Source organism: Rutilus rutilus, assembly GCF_951802725.1.
Source record: "Rutilus rutilus genome assembly, chromosome: 13".
Taxonomy (NCBI): Eukaryota; Metazoa; Chordata; class Actinopteri; order Cypriniformes; family Leuciscidae; genus Rutilus; species Rutilus rutilus.
Window position 1 is genome coordinate 34,422,807 of NC_140218.1, and position 20,728 is coordinate 34,443,534.

Here is a 20,728-nt window from a genome sequence, read left to right on the forward strand (position 1 = left end):
TAATTCCACTAAACGTGTTTGGAGGAAGAAGAATGATGAGTACCATCCCAAGAACACCATCCCTACTGTGAAGCATGGGGGTGGTAGCATCATGCTTTGGGGGTGTTTTTCTGCACATGGGACAGGGCGACTGCACTGTATTAAGGAGAGGATGACCGGGGCCATGTATTGCGAGATTTTGGGGAACAACCTCCTTCCCTCAGTTAGAGCATTGAAGATGGGTCGAGGCTGGGTCTTCCAACATGACAATGACCCGAAGCACACAGCCAGGATAACCAAGGAGTGGCTCTGTAAGAAGCATATCAAGGTTCTGGCGTGGCCTAGCCAGTCTCCAGACCTAAACCCAATAGAGAATCTTTGGAGGGAGCTCAAACTCCGTGTTTCTCAGCGACAGCCCAGAAACCTGACTGATCTAGAGAAGATCTGTGTGGAGGAGTGGGCCAAAATCCCTCCTGCAGCAAACCTGGTGAAAAACTACAGGAAACGTTTGACCTCTGTAATTGCAAACAAAGGCTACTGTACCAAATATTAACATTGATTTTCTCAGGTGTTCAAATACTTATTTGCAGCTGTATCGTACAAATAAATACTGTAGTTAAAAAATCATACATTGTGATTTCTGGATTTTTTTTTTTAGATTATGTCTCTCACAGTGGACATGCACCTACGATGGCAATTTCAGACCCCTCCATGATTTCTAAGTGGGAGAACTTGCAAAATAGCAGGGTGTTCAAATACTTATTTTCCTCACTGTATAATATTACTAACACATAATATACAAGGCAGATGCACCTCTTTTCTTACAGTGTCAAAGCGGTTTGATAAAGGATTCAGTCTCTCTAAACCCCTCCTTTCTGAGAGCCTACTTTGCTCTGATTGGTCAGATGGATCAGTATGTTGTGATTTGTCAACTCTGCTCTGATTGGCCAGATGACCCAGTTTGTTGTGATTGGTCTACTCTGCTCTGATTGGTCAGATGGATCAGTATGTTGTGATTGGTCTACTGCTTACAGCATGTTTCAGAAACAAAATGGTTATTAGTATATCTGATTTTCAGCTCCAGATCTTCCTCAGCACTTGATACACAGTGATATGAACAGTAACGATGGCTTTGGTTTTACCGTATCACAGTAAATTATCTCCATCCATTCCTCCCAAACTTCATCTCTCTGAATTCAACTACCATCAAAAGCCCGAATGTTTCCTCCATGCTGTGTTTCCCAGAGGAGTATGGGGAGTTCCAGGATGTTTTCAGCAAGCAGCTGACCACTAAACTTCCACCTCATCGGCCATGGGACTGCGCGATTGAGCTGGTACATGGAGCCACCATGCCCAAAGGGAAAGTCTATCCTCTGTTGATCCCGGAGCAGAAGGCCATGGATGAATACATCAAAGAAGCCCTGAAACAAGGGTTTATTCAACCATCTACCTCCCCTTCCGCTTTGAGCTTCTTTATGGCCAAGAAGGATGGAGGCTTCCGGCTGTGCATTGACTATAGGGCTCTCAACGATCAAACAACAGTATCGCTGTCCTCTTCCCTTTGTCCCATTAGCCCTGGAACTGGAAAAGAATAGAAGACCGCCTTTGTAACACCTTCAGGCCACTATGAGTACCGGGTTATGCACTACGGACTGACTAACTCCCCGTCTGTGTTCCAGGCTTTCATGGATGAGGTGTTCCGAGACATGCTCCAGCAATTCATTATCATCCAGCAATTCGTTATCAATGACATTCTCATCTATTCTCAGAATCTGGTTGAACACCGCAGGCACGTTGTGCAGGTCCTTCAATGACTCAGGGAGTACCACCTTTACTTGAAATTGGAAAAGTGCGAATTCCATCGTCCCTCCATCCAATTCCTCGGTTACATCATTGATGGATCTGGCATTCAGATGTACCAGGGGAAGGTCACCGCCATTAAAGACAGGTCACAACCCACTTCCGTCAAAGCATTTCAACGCTTCTCGGGATTTGCCAATTTCTATCGAAAGTTCAAATCGCTGCACCATTGACCACACTCCTCCTGAACCGACCCAAGTCTCTGTCCTGGAATCCAGTGGCCACCAATGGTTTCCAACAGCTGAAGAATGCATTTTGTACCGCTCCCATCCTAAAACATCTTGATCCTGACTTCCCCTTTGTCATAGAAGTGGCCGCATTCACCACCGGAGTCGGAGCAGTACTCTCTCAGCGGCAGGGTGAGTCAGCATGTGCTTCATCCATGTGCCTTCTTTTCAAAGAAACTGAACCTGGCTGAGCAAAATTACGAAGCTCCTCGAAATCAAACTCGCCCTAGAAGAATGGAGACATTGGCTGGAGGGAGCAAACTAGGGCTGAACGATTAATTGCATTTGCGATAATATCGCGATATGATGAAATGCGATTTTTTTAACCGCAAAGCTGCGATTACAGTCTGGTCACGTGACACGCGAGAGTAAACCAGTCTGTAGGCTATTGCAGATGAAGCACCAACTTGGCACGCTACGCATATAGGCCTGGCTACAGGAAATAACAGTTTATGTTTAATTTATGTGATATTGTGTTATAGATTCTCTCCAACGATTCTGTATCGATTAAGATAATTTCAGATTTATGTCTGAGCTTAGTTTTAAACACAGATATGTGATGATGCGTGTGCTTTATAAACAACCATATTCTGCTTGCTTCTAATTCCTGTCTCACACACACACACACACACACACACGACACCACTCGAACCTTACGAGAAATAATCTTTAATAAAGTTCGGAAAAGTTGAAGCGAATTACAAGGACATTCGCGGGCTTCATTGCACAAGATATGATAGCCTACGTGCGGTCTGCGTGATGGTACTTTTGTAGTGCGCGGTCTCGCCCGCCGGTATTTTACTTACAAATGTTCTACGAAGGCATCATGTCTTGGAATGCAGTTGGCTTATATATAAAAAATATGAAAATCACGACAGAAGTTGCTTTCAATTTCAAATACTCAAGCGTGCTTTGCGAAGAGCGTTTGAGCATGCGGCTGTGAGCGACTCTGTCTACGTGGTTAAATGTACTTGCATCTCAAAATGCTTTTATGACGCGAAATTAATGTGACACAGTCAGTTATATCTTAAGTTATTAAACAGACAGGACAAACCACATCTTATAATTTCAAAAGAGATGAAAACGTTCAGACAGCCTACTCTTAAATACTGAAAGCACTCTTTGTTTATTGCTTGTAATATTTTTTCCCCCTCTTTGTTATTTGTTTTGAAGCTATATTTGTTAAAATTATTAACATGTAATTGTATTATTTTGGTTTTTTAATGTGTAATTATTATAAGTAGGCCTACTTATAATTATGTAATTAAATATTTTAAGTTGTATTAATCAGATCAATTAAAGAAAAAAATGTATCGGCTCATGAGGTGCCTAAAGATTCCCTTCCCTAATTTACAATGATTTATTGCTGGGTTTTGTTGAATAATAGAAAAGATAAAGAGCTTAAAAAATAATCGCATATTAAATCGCAATCGCAATATTGGTAAAACTAAATCGCAATTAGATTATTTTCCAAAATCGTTCAGCCCTAGAGCAAACCACTCGTTTCAGGTGATTACAGACCCCCGCAATTTAGAAGATCTCAAGAATGCTCGCTATGGGCCTTATTCCTCACCCAATTCAATTTCAAAGTCACTTATCGTCCTGGACACAAGAACACCAAAGCTGACGCTCTCTCCCATCTTCATTCTCCCTGCAGCCCTCTTCACTTGTCCTATTCAGTAGATGATGGACGAACAGATTGCCATAGCCACCAGAGAGGAGCCAGCTCCGCCGGGAGGTCCTGACGGGTGCACGTATGTAACATCAACTCTACGCGTAACCCTCATGAACTCAGCGCACTCGTCTCCAGGATCAGGGCATCCAGGTTACCAGCAAACCCTCTCGCTCCTCCGTGAACGTTATTGGTGGCCCAGTATGACCCAGGACGTACAACATTTGGTTTGAGGCTGTTCCACATGCGCTATTTCAAGACACCTTCCAGAAGGCAAACTTTTACCATTACCCATTCCCAATAGACCCTGGTCTCACCTTGGCATCGACTTCGTCACAGACTTACCACCCTCTGACACAAACACCTGCATCCTGGTTGTAGTTGACTGTTTCTCTAAGGCTCTAAGTTTACTTCATGTGTGCGGAAAGCCTTCTTCCATCTGCTCAGTGTGTCGGTAAGCTTGTCTTCAGAATACCACCCTCAGACAAACGGCCAAACAGAACGCAAGATCCAGGAAATCAGACGTTACCTGTGGTCATACTGCCACAACCATTAACACAGCTGGAACCGTTTCCTACCATGGGCCAAGTATGCACAGAACTCCCTTTGTCAGACCACCACCTGGCTTACACCCTTCCAGTGCATACTCGGCTACCAATCGCCCATGTTTCCCTGGTCAGGTGAGCCATCAGACGTTCCAGCTGTGAACTACTGGTTCTAGGAGAGCGAGAGGGTGTGGGACTCAGCTCATATCCACCTTCAGAGGGCAGTAAGGAGACACAAGATCCAGGCTGACGCAAGAAGAGCAGCGACACTCATTTACTATCCAGGGCAGAAGATCTGGCTCTCTACCAGGGACATCCGTCTCCGGCTGCCTTCCCGCAAGCTAAGTATATATACAATATAACTACATTTTGTGCGTATGGAACGTTTATACATCAGGCCCCTGGCCAGACTCGATGGGCTCTGGGACGAAATTGGCCTCTGGCATTTGCTCTGTCTCTCGCTTCTTGGCAGGCTTGACCTCTGAAAATCAGTCAACAGAGCAAGGAACAAGTGTGAGAATAATTAGAAACTACTGTGACAACTATGCATGACATGATTGTGACACTTGTATGGTGTGGTGTATAATGAGGATATATTTAAATGTTGAGATAATTATCTTGTGTTTCACAGGAAAGGCCATGAAATTGAGCCCTGGTGCAGAGGAAGTGGCTACGTTTTATGCAAAAATGCTTGACCACGAGTACACAACTAAAGACATATTTAAAAAGAACTTCTTTAAAGATTGGAGGAAGGTAACACACTTTTCAAAACATTACTTCTCTAATATTATTGCTCTCATACTATTCACAATTGCCAGTTTTAAGGAAATAGTTTTATCAGCCAATGGAAATGTGCAAAAGTTTGAAAATGTCATTATTCTTATAGAAACATTGTCACAGTGTCTTATAGAAACATTGTCCCACAAATGTTTCTTGTAAGGAAATGACATCAGAGGAGAAGTCAAAGATCGCTGAGCTGAAGAAATGTGACTTCACTGAGATGCACAAATACTTTAAAGCACAATCTGAGGCCAGAAAACAGATGTCAAAAGAGGAGAAACAGGTTAGAATGCCACCAACACATACATGCTGCTGAAATACAAACTGACTATTAAACTGAAAAATTAATATTTTTTTCAAAGAAAACCAAAGAAGAGAATGAACGCATTCTGCAGGAGTATGGATTCTGCGTTATGGATAACCACAGGGAGCGGATCGGCAACTTCCGGATCGAGCCTCCAGGTCTGTTCAGAGGACGCGGGGACCATCCTAAGATGGGCAAACTGAAACGCCGCATCCGACCCGAGGACATCATCATCAACTGCAGCAAGTGAGTCCCTAATCATGATGTATTATTACTATTTTCATGGTGTAGAATAATAGTAGAATTATATAAAAATAAAAAAACGAATTGAATAACACAAATAGATGAGTCTCTCTTTGCGGAGAGCGGAGACATTGCAACGACAGTAACCCTACAGCAATGACAGCAAGAAACTAGAGCTGTGCGATTTTAGTGCATTTCTTTCCTTCACAGCTGTTATGATTCCTGTCTTGTGTTCCCCTTGACTTTTGTCATTTCCTGTCCTGTGCCATGTTTTGTAGTCCTTTGTAGTTTTTCTTGTTTATTAGTCTCCCCAGGTGTTTCTAATTAGCCACGCCCCCTTGTTATCTTGTTTAGCTTGTTTTGCCTGTGTATTTAAGCCCTGTGTCTAGTTTCAGTCTTTGTGAGTTCTTGATGTTGTATGTTGGTTGTTCTGTTCCCGAGTCCTGTTCCCTAGTCTGAGTTTGTCTTTGTCAAGTTTTGAGTTTGTTTAAATAAAGTGTGCTGCACGTGGATCCTGCTTCCTCCTATGTTTCAACCACAACGTTGCAACAGCGGTGCGCTTTCTTTCCTCCCTAAAAGACCAACCTGAAAAGGGTCATGAACTGGATTTTTTAAATTATTTTATAATGTTTCCTGAGGTGCACTTATAATGTTAATATGATTTTTACTAGCCTAGAAATCTAGACGCACCCTAGCGGCAGCAAAATGTATTTTGCAGCCAGTGTGGTCTAGCAACTCTCCGTTGACTTTCGAGCTGGAAAAACCAAACTCAGGTCAGGCCAATCACATCGTGTATAGAGTAGGCGGGGCGGGCTTAACATAATGCCGACAGAGTTGCGACGGTTCCCTGCTACTTGAAAACAAAGAATGGCTGCTGCTGCTGGCGAACAGCTGTCTTTCGAATCGGCTTTGGCCGTGATTCTGGAGGACTTGGAGTTAAGCTTTTCTTTGAGAAAAGAGCAAAGAACGGCACTTAAGTCATTTAAAAAAAAGGAAGATGTGTTCGGAGTTTTGCCGACTGGATACGGCAAAAGTTTAATATACCAACTAGCCTTCTTCGTTTCTCTGATTGGTTGTAGCGCTATCCTATTGCGTGCAGAGGGATTTTGAGAGACAACCGTTTATCCCGCCCCTCGGATTAAGCCGTGCCAATGGTGAGTTACCAGACCTAACATCTTGATGTAGGTCTGGCTTGCCAGGCTAGATTTTTACATGAAAAATAGTACAATTTTACAAATAAAAATTTACAAATAAATGGCTATTTTTTATCCTGATTTTATCCTCTGATTTGAATGCTATGTTTGAAGGGGTGTGTCTGATGTGAGGCTTCAGTGTAAATACCCACTGCTGTGATTGGCTGACATCTTTGCATATGAAATAAGTACTACATGTGGAACCCTCTCGAATACTTTTACGACTTTTTTACTGTTACAGCTGTTGCGAATAACAAATCGTGAAAAGTATCTATTCCCATCACATGAAAGGTTGCAGTGATGAGCATTGAGCAGATGACAGCTCTGAGAATGCAGAAATCGCGTTGCAATGATGAGATCACTGCATTCACGTGATCAACAGACTGATCATGTGAATGCAGTGATCTCATCATTGCAATGCGATTTCTGCATTCTCACGAATGCTTTCACCATAAATAACAAAGCAAACACTGTGTTTTGAAACGTGGTAGATTTTTATATTTTAACAACCTCTTAACTGTCAAAAGATCAAGGAAAATTTTAATTCTCAGTTCATGACCCCTTTAACGTCCAAATCAGCAATATTGTCTACTGTTGCTAAACTGCAGGATGTGTTTGATGATAATAAGAGTTAAACTGCATTAAGCTGTGAAAGAGATACTGTTCTCCAAGCGGCTTTCTGTGCGTGTGCAACTGTAGTAGACGCTTCGGGTTCGTGCCTAAACAGTTAAAAACACTCAGAAATATTTCAAAATGCCCAGCTTGATGTGTCACGGTGTGATGTAGGTTGAAGAAGTCGAAGAGGCAAAAAGGCTCCAATATAAACTTTTACTCACAATGACACCCACAAGGTACAGATGGGCAGAAGGGTAACACACACCAGCAAACGACGTGAACTGACAAAGACTGACTGAACTCAAGGAACTAAATACTAACACTGATGAACTGAAAACAGGTGATGATAATTAACTGAACACAGGTGGAAGATGGTAAACTAATTAAGGATAATGGGAACAGGTGCAAACATGACAGAACAGCAAACATGACAGAACAGGTGAAAACATGACAGAACAGAATGTGACATTACGCCCCCCTCGCGCCGTGATGAAGACAAAAATAAAGAAATAAAAACAGAATAAGGCGGAGGTTTAGGCGGAGGACGTGGAGCTGGTGACGGAAGGAGTAGAGGAGTCGGTGGACTTGTAGACCATGGTGGAGCTGACGGTGGGAGGAACCAGGGTGGAGTCCAGACAGAGGGGGCGGATGGAACACTGGGGCCGATTGGCGGCGGCGGAGCCATGGCGAGGGGTAGAAGAACTGGTGAAACCGAGCGGCTGATGGACAATGGCGGAACTGTTGACCCGGAAGATGGAAACTGAACCGATGACCAGCAGGACTGAGGCGTTGACGTGAGGATAGATGACCGGGTGACGATGTGGTGGGGGAGGTCAGAGGAAGGGAGGAGTCCAGGGATGCCGAAGGGGTGCAGGGTGAGGGTGCAGCCCGAATCCCGGAAGTCCGTGGCTGAAGCTGGGCGTCGACCGCTGAAGGCCGACCTGGAGTGGCGATCGAGCCCAGCGGAGCTTCCGGGCAGATGGACCGCGGAGGTGGTGAAGGAGTGGTGGGTTGAGGTGAAGGTGACTCAGACAACGTAACTATGACTATACTCAGACGAGAACGGACAAAGACTGACTGAACAGAGGGAACTAAATACAGACTGATGAACACTGATTAGGTGAGCACAGGTGACACGGATGATGAAGACGATGAATAGGTGGGTAATTGAGGGAGTGAGTTCAGGTGAGAAGACACGAGGGATTCTGGGAAGTGTAATGCAGACGAAGACAGAGTGGTGCAGACGATGACTGTGACAGTACGCCCCCCTTCAAAAAGGTGTGCAGGTGGCCAGGGCGGAGCAGGTGACCATGGCGGAGAGGACCCTTCGGGCGGCCATGGCGGAGACGACCCTTCGGCGGAGACTTATTGCCCCCCCAAAATTTCCTTAGGGGCGGGATTATGGGCAGGAACAGACACCGGCTCTGGAACAGACACCGGCTCAGGTGACGTGGTCTTTGGTGAGGGCTCAGGTTCAGGCATAGCGGCGCCCATCTCTGCTGAGGGCTCTGGCGACGTGGCGGCGGCCATCTTTGCTGAGGGCTCAGGTTCAGGCGTGGCGGCTGCCATCTCTGCTGAGGGCTCAGGCGACGTGGCGGCCATCTTTGCTGAGGGCTCAGGTTCAGGCGTGTCGGTGGCCATCTCTGCTGAGGGCTCAGGTTCTGGGATGGCGACAGGCTCAGGGCTGGACAGAACCAGCGGCGAAATAGTCTCTGTGCTGGACGGGACCAGCGGCGAAGAAAGCTCTGGGCTGGATGGAACCAGCGACGAAGGAAGCTCCGGGCTGGACGGGACCAGCGGCGAAGGGAGCTCTGGGCTGGACGGGACCAGCGGCGAAGGAAGCTCTGGGCTGGACGGGACCAGCAGGTGAGAAGCTTCTGGCTCGGTGGGTATGACGTGAACAGTCTCTGGCTTGGTGGGCATTACATGATGCGCAAGCTCGGCAGGACTGACGTGAAGTGCAGGCTCGGCATGAAAATCAATCAAATTCACCTCGTCCGGGCTCTGGACGAGGACCAGCGGTGATGGTGGTTGAGTGGCTGCTTCATTATCCAGAGACACTGGCTCGGTGGCGGTCACAGTGAGGTACAATGTCCTTATTCATTGTGTGTGTGTGTGTGTGTGTGTGTGTGTGTGTGTAGAGAGAGAGAGAGAGAGAGAAGGCCTACATTAAATCTTGTTGAATCATTTAAGCTTGAATTTAAGCTTGAAGCATGGAAAATGAATTTATTTAATGAACAAATCAAACACAAACATGTAAGGCTTTTATTTGTACACATAACATTGAAAATATGGAGTGTGTTGTGGTTGCTTCATCTGCCAGAGCTTCTAAAACGCTTCTGGCTGCTTTATTTTAAATAAGCACCAGATGGCGCTGTTCTCGACACTCTCGAAGCTTTGAATCTTTCCCCGGAACAGTCAGGGGAAAGCTTCAGTGATTCATGAGGCTTCATTTCCCCATCCCTAGTAGATCGTCCATCCCACTCCAGAACTGCTGTTTCAGTGAATCCTCATCCCAGCTTGCGTCTTGATGAAGGTTGAGGTAGACTTCCACATTCTCCTCCAGTGAACGACCGTCTTGATATAGACAGTCCTCCATTTTAAATATTATTGGTCTGTTCTTCTGTCAGGGTGTGATGTAGGTTGAAGAAGGCGAAGAGGCAAAAAGGCTCCAATATAAACTTTTACTCACAATGTCACACAAAAGGTACAGACGGGCAGAAGGGTAACACACACCAGCAAACGACGTGAACTGACAAAGACTGACTGAACTCAAGGAACTAAATAAATACTAACACTGATGAACTGAAAACAGGTGATGATAATTAACTGAACACAGGTGGAAGATGGTAAACTAATTAAGGATAATGAGAACAGGTGCAAACATGACAGAACAGCAAACATGACAGAACAGGTGAAAACATGACAGAACAGAATGTGACATGATGAGTATTCACTTAAACACCGTCGGTTATGTCTTAAAGGCAGGGTAGGCAGGTTTTTTCTAAAAAACTTTTTCCCAAATTTGTTTAAACTGCCTTTATATACCAATACATAATTAAAATGTAAGTACTCTGAAAAAGAGAGTATAAAAATCGAGTGTCTGTAGTCCTCTCAGGGCTGCAATAAACACAGCTACTTATTTCCATTCGGAACGAATGAAATGATTGGCTGGGCGACTGTCACGCTCCCTCGCTACCATGGCTACCAGCCCTGCCGCTACAGGAGCTGCCCACATGCGCGCACCCGTTTGACTCGAGGAGGGGAAGAGGCACGGAAGCTAGGAAGAATCACAATTATGGCAGAGAAAGAGCAGTCAAAATTCCCAGTACCTGCATATACAGTCAGCGAAGGCAAACAAGGCAAAAAAAAGGAAGACAGTATTCGAAAAGGCTATGACCAAAAAGTCTTTGGATAAAGCAGCGGTACTTGTCTCCGGAGTGTAGTCCTCATCAGAGCCAACAGTGCTTTCATCGTGGAAGCTCTTACATGCAAAGCACCATATATGTTATGAATCTTACACGAAATTCACCTTCATCACAGTGTAACTGATGGTAATGGGAAAGCGTGTATCAATGCAACCTGTTTTTAGCTTTGCCTTATGTTACTAGCTCGTTACCGAATCAAACTCAATATATTTTAAACTTTACCAGTATCGATATGCTAGCTTGATAGTGAGTACTAACAGCCATGTTAGTTGTTTATATTCATAATGATGAAGTTAGGTATTTTATTACATTTCACTGCGCTCCTCTCCGCTCGGCGCTGGCAGACGCGTCCTCCAGCTGAGCGGTCGGCGTCGCGCGTTCATGTGTTTTGGGGGCGTGGCTTTGGAAGGAGCCCAGAAGGGAGGGGGGGGGAGTGAATGGAAATAAGTAGCTGTGTTTATTGCAGCCCTGAGAGGACTACAGACACTCGATTTTTATACTCTCTTTTTCAGAGTACTTACATTTTAATTATGTATTGGTATATAAAGACAGTTTAAACAAATTTTGGAAAAAGTTTTTTAGAAAAAACCTGCCTACCCTGCCTTTAACATCAAATGTAATATCAAAAAACACTAAAGTTCGAATTAAAAAGTACTCAACACATCAAAATAAGTGTACTTCTTTAAAGCATGACAAAATATTATTAAAACATAGTGATTTAAAATGTACTTTACAGTAACATTTTTTATTTGACATTAATACAAAGTGCATATTTTAAAAGCGTACTTAAGTGTGTTAAGAAAACAGTCAGAAGTGTACTCTCTTTAAGTGCACTTAAGTGGGCTTTTATTTCATTCATACATTTTCTTATTTAAAAAAAACATACTTTAAGATTTGAAGTATTTCAGTACAATAAGGCACACTTCACAAGGGTTAGCTAAGTGGTTAATGTAACCTAAAGGCTTCTGGTTGAAACACCAGGTAGAGGAATTGACGGAGAGTTTCTGAGATGATAATCACTGATCAAAGCGCTTGAGCTCCGGTTCCTCCAGGATTATTCTTTCTCTAGTAAATGTAATTCTTGGTAGAGAAGTGTTTGGCAGAGTTTTAAGTACTGGCCCACAGCCCGTATATTTAGCTGGCTATTGTTGTAGTTGCAGAGCGGTCAGTGTGATGTTGTTGTGGCCCTCGTGAAGGAGTTGTTTATCCTGTAAGTGTGTCAGAGGGCCGCTTCCTGTGTGTGTGTGTGTGTGTGTGTGTGTGTGTGTGTGTGTGTGTGTGTGTGTGTGTGTTGTGTTGCCGGCCTGATCCTGTTTTTCTTGAGCAGATGTGTCATGTTCAAACTCTGATAACATCTTTCATACAGATCTCCAACAGAAGGAATGTCATTTCCCAATAACTCATTTCAGAGTTTCCACATTAGATTCCAGATCTTCAAGTAAAACCTGTTTTCAACAAGCAGAAAAACTTGAAAGTGTTTTAAGGCGAGTGTGACTGTCTCCCATTGTCTGTTGTCCTCAGAGATTCGGTTTACCCCAGACCCCCCCCAGGCTCCAGGTGGAAGGAAGTTCGTCATGACAACAAAGTCACATGGCTGGTGTCGTGGACGGAGAACATTCAGGGCTCCATCAAATACATCATGCTCAACCCCAGCTCCAGAATCAAGGTCAGAAACGGCTCTTTACTTCAGACAGGGGTTTGATTTTTCAAACAACACTTAAGGCGGGACACTACAGGTGAATAGTGTAAACTAGCAGATATCACCATGAAACTTTCCCAGTTGATTACCTACATTAAGATGAGAAAAAAAATGTATTACAAGTTTTCTGTAATTTAATGTTTAAATATGCAAATTAGGCAATATCTAATTAAATATGCGCTGATTTGCATATATTTTACAAAACGAAATCTGAGTATTTGATAAAGCCAGGTTAAAAATTATTTTTTCATTGTGTTCACATATTAGATGGGAAAAAAAATTACAGAGGGATTTATGGATATCTACTTCTGTTATCCTGTAAATCAGAATATACTGTCAATAGCCTTAAAAAAAAAAATTTCGCCATGTTTTTTGGAATAAAATGTTAGATAAATCAGGCTAGGAATAATATATTTACAAATCCCTCTGTAAATGTCTTCATAATATAACTAGGTACAAGACTGGAAAGTTTGGTGTATATAGGTGCTACTGAAGTAGAGATTTCGGACTTGGAGAATGAGAGAAAAGTCATTTTGAGAAAACGGGCTTTAAAGATTTATCATCAGCCAATGAGATTGCGCATTCAGCCCTTTTACTTTCACGATTGGTTGCTGATAAAAAGGAAATGACCATATTTGGATCTGACAGCATTCTACAGGAGAGAGAGAGCTTTCCAGCGGTGTGTGTGATGACAGGGAGCCGACAGCGAACGCCAACTTTTGTTGAATTTATGAGAAATCTACAGACTTTAAAAAATCTTCTTTAAACTTCTTTCAAAAATCTTAACAACCCCTAATTTTTTTAATGGTACTGCGAAAAATATATATTTATTAAAAACGTATGAAATTCCAATGAGGAACTTCTGACACTTTTGAGTGACTCAAATGATTTGTGGAGTCAGTGCAATGAAATGAAGAGTTTCATTTTTACTGGAGCGAACTGGTTCAATTCTAGTTAAGGTTTGTGTGTGTGTTTTTTTGTGTGTGTGTGTCTCAGGGAGAGAAGGACTGGCAGAAGTACGAGACGGCGCGCCGGCTGAAGAAGTGTGTGGAGCGGATCCGAGCGCAGTACCGGGAGGACTGGAGGAGTAAAGAGATGAGGATCAGACAGAGAGCCGTCGCACTTTACTTCATTGACAAGGTCTCCCTTCATTACACACATTCTGCTGTTTAAATCACCACTTTTAAAAAGTACCTCTTCATCTGTTAAGGAAAGTTTCTGCAAACAAAACTGCAATGGTGAATCCTCGTTATAGTAAGATATAGTGGACATATCCTATAATTTCTTTCTTACATTATATAGCAGTGGTCCTCAGGTGTTTTTTCTTCAGGACCCCCTTGGTAGCCCAACACAAAACCAGTTATTAGTAAACAAGAATGCCCTTAATCAAATGTTAATTTCACATTGACATATTCATTAATATTGTTAAAGTAGGCTAATGTTTATCCAAATAATGTTTATTTTTATTATAAAAATATGACTAATTATGATAATAATAAATTAAACATTGATATCTGCTGACAATATTTTGTCAAAACATATTTATGAGTCATATGTTTTTGTTGACACCTGTCTAATCACTTCTAGTGCATTTATTACATTTATTACAGTGATAGATCCTGTATCCTTGGTAAAAGTGGGATAACCCTAATTATGGTGAGTTGCACTAAACCCATGTGCAGTTTATTCATCCAAAATCAAAAGTGAACCAAAACAAAACGATAACTTGAAACATGACTTGAAACATGAACATGAGCATAACCGTGAATTTGAGTTGAAAACATAAACCTCACCAAACAGCAGTTACAGGGAACAACATTAACACACAACAAAGAACAAGGTAAACATGAGGGATATATACACAATGAATAATGATTAACAAGTAACTCCTGTGAACAAAAAGACAATGAACCAATGAGAAAACAACTGATTAAACAAGAACCAATGAGAATATAACAGATGAACCAAGGGAAGCACATGACGGGAGAAGGGAATCGCATGACAAACAGGAACCATGAAGATGAAAACTACAAAATAAAAGACATGAAAACAAATAAAACGCAAACCAACGTGACAATTATTTACATTTAGCATGGTTATTTTTTTGCAACTCATCAGAACAGACAGAACTAATGATATAACCAGGGGTGCACATCACTTGTTTTGGTCTAGTTCTCAACAGAGCACCTGGAGATTGTTACTCACATTTTACGCGGCACACTTATCTTACAAGCATCGTCATCGCTTTCCTCTTGACTGCTCTCCTCACTATCTTCTTTTCTCTCGAACATGGTAGATGATGATGATGATGAAGAAGTTTATTTTATTTTATTTTATTAACATTAATGACACAGACAACAGCAGGAATATTACTGTGCGTTCACACCAAACGCGAATAGCGCGTCAAATTCGCGTCTACCGCGTCTGGTTGGACGCTTGAACATTTTGAATCCATTCGCGTGTCCAGAGCGAAATTGACGCGCGTAAAAAGCAAAAGTTTGAAGCGAATTTGACGTGCATCTGAGGCGAAATCTGCTTGTCTGTTTGCAAGATGGCTGATGTTGATTGAGCATTCATCGAGAGAGTTACCGCATCGGAGCGAGGATCACCCTTCAGGACACCAACTACAGGCGCTCTTTGCCAGCTGCAGAGCGCCTGTCCATCTGTCTTCGGTTAGAAAATGTAAATGAAATTTTAAATACAGTATATTAAATATTGAAAAACGATCAATGTTTTTCAAACTGTGGTACGGATACCACTGTTGGTGCTCTTTCTAGTGATACTCACTAGTAGGCTATATACTCACTTTCTAGTGATACTCAGTTACCTGCTATATTGAATATTATATTGTGCTATATTGCTCTACTCCATTTTGAATGAGTGACTCCGGGCGAGAGTTTATCCCGTCACTTCACCACGTGACAGCAGCAACCAGCCTCCTGATTGGTTAACGCGGCGCGAACAGACGCCAAAGTTCAGATTTTTCAACTCGGGCATCAGACGCGAATTCGCGTCAAACGCATGAATGCACAAAAAGCACCAAATATGAATGAGGCGAATTCGCGTCCGCCGCGCTAAATGCCTCATTCGCGGCGCAGGACCTCCAGACGCGCGTAAACGCGTCTTTACATTGACTTGACATTGAAATCACTCACGCCAGACGCTGTATTCACATTTGGTGTGAACGCAGCATTAGGCTGCTGTCACTTTAAGACCAAATATACTGATACACATCCGGTTTCTTTCTCAACTTTTCACTTGAAAAGTCTATGACATAACCAAGAGAATACTTGTCGAGACCGTATTTTGACATCATTTTGTGTGTATGTGTCCGTTCAAGCGCAAGTAAATGCGAAAGAGGAATCAATTCAGTGTTGCTGTCTGAAACTCGTCTCTCTCTCTCTCTCTCTCTCTCTCTGCGTGCGCACAGATAAAAGCGCGAGTCCTGATATTCGCCTCTTCTTAAGCGTTTAAAATCGCTTGAATGTGTAAATTGGCAAGACAAAACACGTCCAAATGCTAAACTTTCACTCTGTGATGGTTAAACTTAGCAGTTAATCCGCGAATCACATGCGTGCCGAACCGTGGGGCAGCTGGTCCGTACGGATCACAGATCGACTGCGATCGATGTACTCCTAATAATTAATGAACACACTTAACATCATGATTGCTATCTTACCAGAGAGGGAGAAAAATCCCACTCCAGCAAGCAAACGTGTCCCTGTCCCCAAAAATGTTGGTACTCAAAAGTGCTTCCCTCCACGTTTTCTGGTGCGCATCGTTTATTTGTACCACGCATGCGCACCAGTTATATGCACCCCTTGATATAACATTTTGGGCCCTATTTTAATGATCTGAAACGCAAGTATCAAGCGTGAAACGCAAGTATCTTTGTGGGCGGATCTCGGGCGCTGTTGCTATTATACCGGCGGGATAAATGACTCTTGCGCCCGACGCAAATCTAAAATGGGTTGGTCTGAAGTAGCTGCATTACTCATAGGTGTGGTTTGGGCGTAACGTTAAATAAACCAATCAGAGCATCATCTCACATTCCCTTTAAGAGCAGGTGTGCTTGTTCCATGGCGGATTACTATTATAACGGCGGATTTGCCAGGCGCACGCCAGGAGCGGTTCACAGCCGAGGAGACCGACGTTCTCGTCAGGGCCGTAAAACACAGAGAAGTGACATTGGGGATGGAGAAACCCACCCAAATTAGCTTCGGTTAAACAGGCGTATAATAATTTGGGTAAATGTGTAAGCTAGATTTATGCCTGTTTTTCCACATCTTCATGGACACCACAATGATTTCCCTCGTGTGTTAATATTTTTCCTTGTAATAATTTATGGTTTTCTAAAAATGTGAACTGCTGCGTCTGTGTGTAGATGAGATAAGCAAAGTGTATGCGCGTTGTGCACACGCTACATTGATTATGGCCAAGCATGCGCCCTTAAAATAGCATCTGAATAACATGCGCAACGTGCCACTGACTTTACACTAGGATTTTCCTGGTCAGTGGTGGAATTGTTTTCTGAAACTGCAAAATAGCACCAGGGAACGTTTGCGCTGGAACACGCCTCCTCTTTTCGCTGAACCGCCCCCGGGAGCGCAAGTTCATTCCCTAATTTACCGGCGTGCGTCTGTGGAGGGAAAAGTCCGCTGTGCGCGGGTGCAAAATAGGAATGATACATGCGTCGGTGTACAAAGTCAATTGCGCTGGGTGCAAGATAGGGCCCTAATGTTTGAAGTTGTTCCTATTGTGACATATAACCGAGTGAAACAGCTTCTCAAACAAGAATAAATGTAGGGCGGGACTTGATATTTGTAGATTAGGAAATGATTGGATGGTTGTGGTTTGCTATTGGTGGATCAGATGTGAGTGACAAGTTGCCCCGCCCTCGTCATCAGAGAAGAGAAGAGATGCAAGGAAGTGAACGATGATGTTCACAGATAAATCAGTTTGGATAAACACTGCAATATTTCATTATAAAAAATAAGAATTGTCCATTGTGTGTGTGTGTGTGTGTGTGTGTGTGTGTGTTGTGCAGCTGGCTCTGAGGGCTGGTAATGAGAAGGACGAGGGGGAGACGGCTGATACGGTGGGCTGCTGCTCTCTGCGCGTCGAGCACATCAAGCTCTACCCTCAGCTCGACCGACAGGACTTCGTGGTGGAGTTCGACTTCCTGGGGAAAGACTCCATCCGTTACTACAACAAAATCCCAGTGGAGAAAAGAGTAAGAGAGAGAGAGACATTGTTGATATGTAAATCTGGATCATGGGGAGGGAGGGAATGTTTTTCAATGTTTATAACTAACAAATAAATATCATTTTTGTTGTGTTAGGTCTTTAAAAACCTGCAGTTATTTCTTGAAAACAAGCAGCCGGAAGACGATCTGTTTGACCGGCTCAACGTAAGACATTTCACCATGAACATCATCATTCCTGGTGTGCATCTTTAGAGCCTGACGTATTAAATAATGTTTTTGGTTTTTTAAATGTACATTTATTGAACCTTTAGGCAAAATCATAGAGTATCATATTTGAGACATCAGGCTTTTATGGCTCATACAGTGAGAAGTAGTTATTTTATTTAGTAAAATAATTTGTGGCAGCTGCTGATATTTATATTGTGAAAATGTAAGATGAAATTCTGAAAGGTTGTAATGTAAATCAGTGAGATTTTCATAATAGTATAGCAGATACATAAAATGCATATAAATATCAGTCGTCACTCTATATCTCTAAATTGTCTTAGTTGATATCTAAAAGCTTAGTTTTATGATTAAAGTTCTGTAGTTTTAAAACATATAATGCAATACAATGATTGAGAGATTAACAAATTAAAGTTTTGGTCATGTTGAGGCCATAGAAATTCATGTATTAAATATGATACAGTAGGTTTTATAGGGTCAATGTGACATGTCTGCTGTTCCTCAGACATCAATTCTGAATAAACACCTCCAGGAGTTGATGGATGGGTTGACGGCGAAAGTGTTTCGCACTTACAATGCGTCCATTACCCTCCAACAGCAACTCAAAGAACTGACCAGCCGTGAGTCTCTCCTCTCCTCTCCTCTTTTCCATATCTGTGTACATGGCAAATTATTTGAGAATATCTCAACAATTTAGCAGTCTTGCTGTTTAAATATTGTATTTAAATGAATTAAATGACTTCAAGCGCCCTTCATGCTGATTGTTACAGCTGATGAGAACATCACTGAGAAGATCCTCTCATATAACAGAGCGAACCGAGCCGTGGCTCTTCTCTGTAACCACCAGAGGGCGCCACCCAAAACCTTTGAGAAATCCATGCAGAATTTGCAGATCAAGGTGAGAGTGATTCAAAATCATGAGTAATATAAATTCGGGACAGTTTTGTCTGTCATCAGTAAAGGGGGAAACCTTTTGTGTAACGGTATCATATTGTTCTGTAGATAGACGAGAAAAAGAAACAGCTCTCTGCTGCCAGGAAGGAGCATAAAGCAGCCAAAGCCGACGCCAAGACGCTTCGCGATGAGAAAAGTAAAAAGTAAGCAAGCTTCGACTGGCAGTCAGTTTTTAATTCTTTTGTTTGCATTTAATTGAATTGAACTGGAAACTGATCTAATAAGTGTTAACGGCGCGGGGTAATAAAAAGTGTGTGATGTTATATCAGAGCCATGATAAACGTGTGTGTTTTTCTTCGAGGGCGGTGGACATGAAGAAGAGAGCAGTGGAGAGGATCTCTGAACAGCTCATGAAGCTGGAGGTTCAGGCCACAGACCGCGAGGAGAATAAACAGATCGCATTAGGCACGTCTAAACTCAACTACCTGGACCCACGGATCTCAGTCGCCTGGTAAGAGTCTCTGTGTGCATTCGTAGTGACTTCGCCAAGTTGGACTTGATTCTAGTAGTCTAACTTTTCCTTTAGTGTTGGTAGTGTAGATATACTGTAGGTTGCTTGTGTCTCTTCTAAGTCCTTTCGAAGGGGAAAAACATGCAGGCAGGAACAATAGGCTCTGGCAGTTTTCCTCTTGTTTGTAATGTCCGTGGATGGGAAACAGTGGCGGTTTGGGCCCGAGAAGGGTCTGTGCCTGAACCAAACCTCTGCCTCTGTGTGTACTGTCATCAGCCCACCTCTTGGCTTGTTTTTGGGAAAAACTCCCTACTGTGACACAATGTTCACCCGTTTTGTTTTTGGAAAAGCGTGGGAAACAATCCTTTGACCTTTACCCATGCTAAATGTGCGTTTGTGAAAGAGATTTTCTTCAGCCATGATCTCTTGTTTACCACTTTCGTCCGTCCACAGGTGCAAAAAATGGAGAGTCTCCATTGAGAAGATCTACAACAAAACACAGCGAGAGAAGTTTGCCTGGGCTATCGACATGGCAGATGAGGACTTTGAGTTTTAGAGTTTATTTTACATTGTTGCTGTGCTATAAAAGGTGTTTATCAACGATTGAATCATATTTTTGCTTGATCAGTTAAGGATAGCTGAATTTAAAGTAAAACACAAGCCGATAGTTTCTCTCGAAATAAGGCCGCACATTAGTTCAGTGGTTGTTTGTTTAACTTAAGCTATTTGAAAAGAAAACGGGCCTATTACTGAGCCTTGCTGAACACCATGTCTTTTCACAAGAAAAGCTGCCAATGTTTCATACCATGCCTTCAGTTTTAGCATCCTTTGGTTTTAGCCTTTAGATATATTGATGAATTGTATATTTTAATATCATTTTTAATATGCGTAATGAAAAATCATGTAAATAGATGTTTTAGCTGGCAAATATAAAGAAAAACAATCAGAGGCACGAATGTCATGATGAGGCAATGTGACCATATGTGAATGTCTTTCTTTGTTATTTTAATATTTCTATCAGGGATGTACATTTTGTTTTTAATGTGTGTAAAGAGCTGTATTTTAACAAAAGAATGTGTCGCTTTTCATTATAGTGATTATCCCTCTGTTTAGCACTGTCCGTCCTTTTAATTGTGTTTCATTTCTGTGCAGTTTATGTGGTATAACAGTTTCTCGTGAAAGCACAATTATTTATATGTTGCACAGCCCTATTTAGATTAAGCTTATATAAAATATATATATATAAAAAGAAAAATCGAATTAAATTATGAATCCATAAATTGTCAACTGTCTGGCCACTTTGATGTGTTTATAGAAATCTGTAATTAAAAGTCTTGTAAAGTCCTG

General features: G+C 42.5%; 1 protein-coding gene across 4 annotated transcripts in view; it reads left to right on the forward strand.

The window, feature by feature from the left end:
- The window catches only part of top1b (DNA topoisomerase Ib), a 31,625-nt gene extending 10,897 nt beyond the window's left edge, over positions 1–20,728 (forward strand). For all 4 annotated transcript variants that reach the window (XM_084428103.1, XM_084428104.1, XM_084428105.1 and 1 more), the window contains exons 10-21: positions 4,915–5,036; positions 5,224–5,346; positions 5,426–5,613; positions 12,368–12,512; positions 13,542–13,685; positions 17,593–17,778; positions 17,887–17,955; positions 18,482–18,596; positions 18,747–18,874; positions 18,979–19,073; positions 19,232–19,381; positions 19,835–20,728. In XM_084428103.1, coding sequence (XP_084284229.1) covers positions 4,915–5,036; positions 5,224–5,346; positions 5,426–5,613; positions 12,368–12,512; positions 13,542–13,685; positions 17,593–17,778; positions 17,887–17,955; positions 18,482–18,596; positions 18,747–18,874; positions 18,979–19,073; positions 19,232–19,381; positions 19,835–19,937 — 1,568 coding nt within the window. In that variant the 3' untranslated portion in view covers positions 19,938–20,728. The remainder of the gene's footprint in view (positions 1–4,914; positions 5,037–5,223; positions 5,347–5,425; positions 5,614–12,367; positions 12,513–13,541; positions 13,686–17,592; positions 17,779–17,886; positions 17,956–18,481; positions 18,597–18,746; positions 18,875–18,978; positions 19,074–19,231; positions 19,382–19,834) is intronic.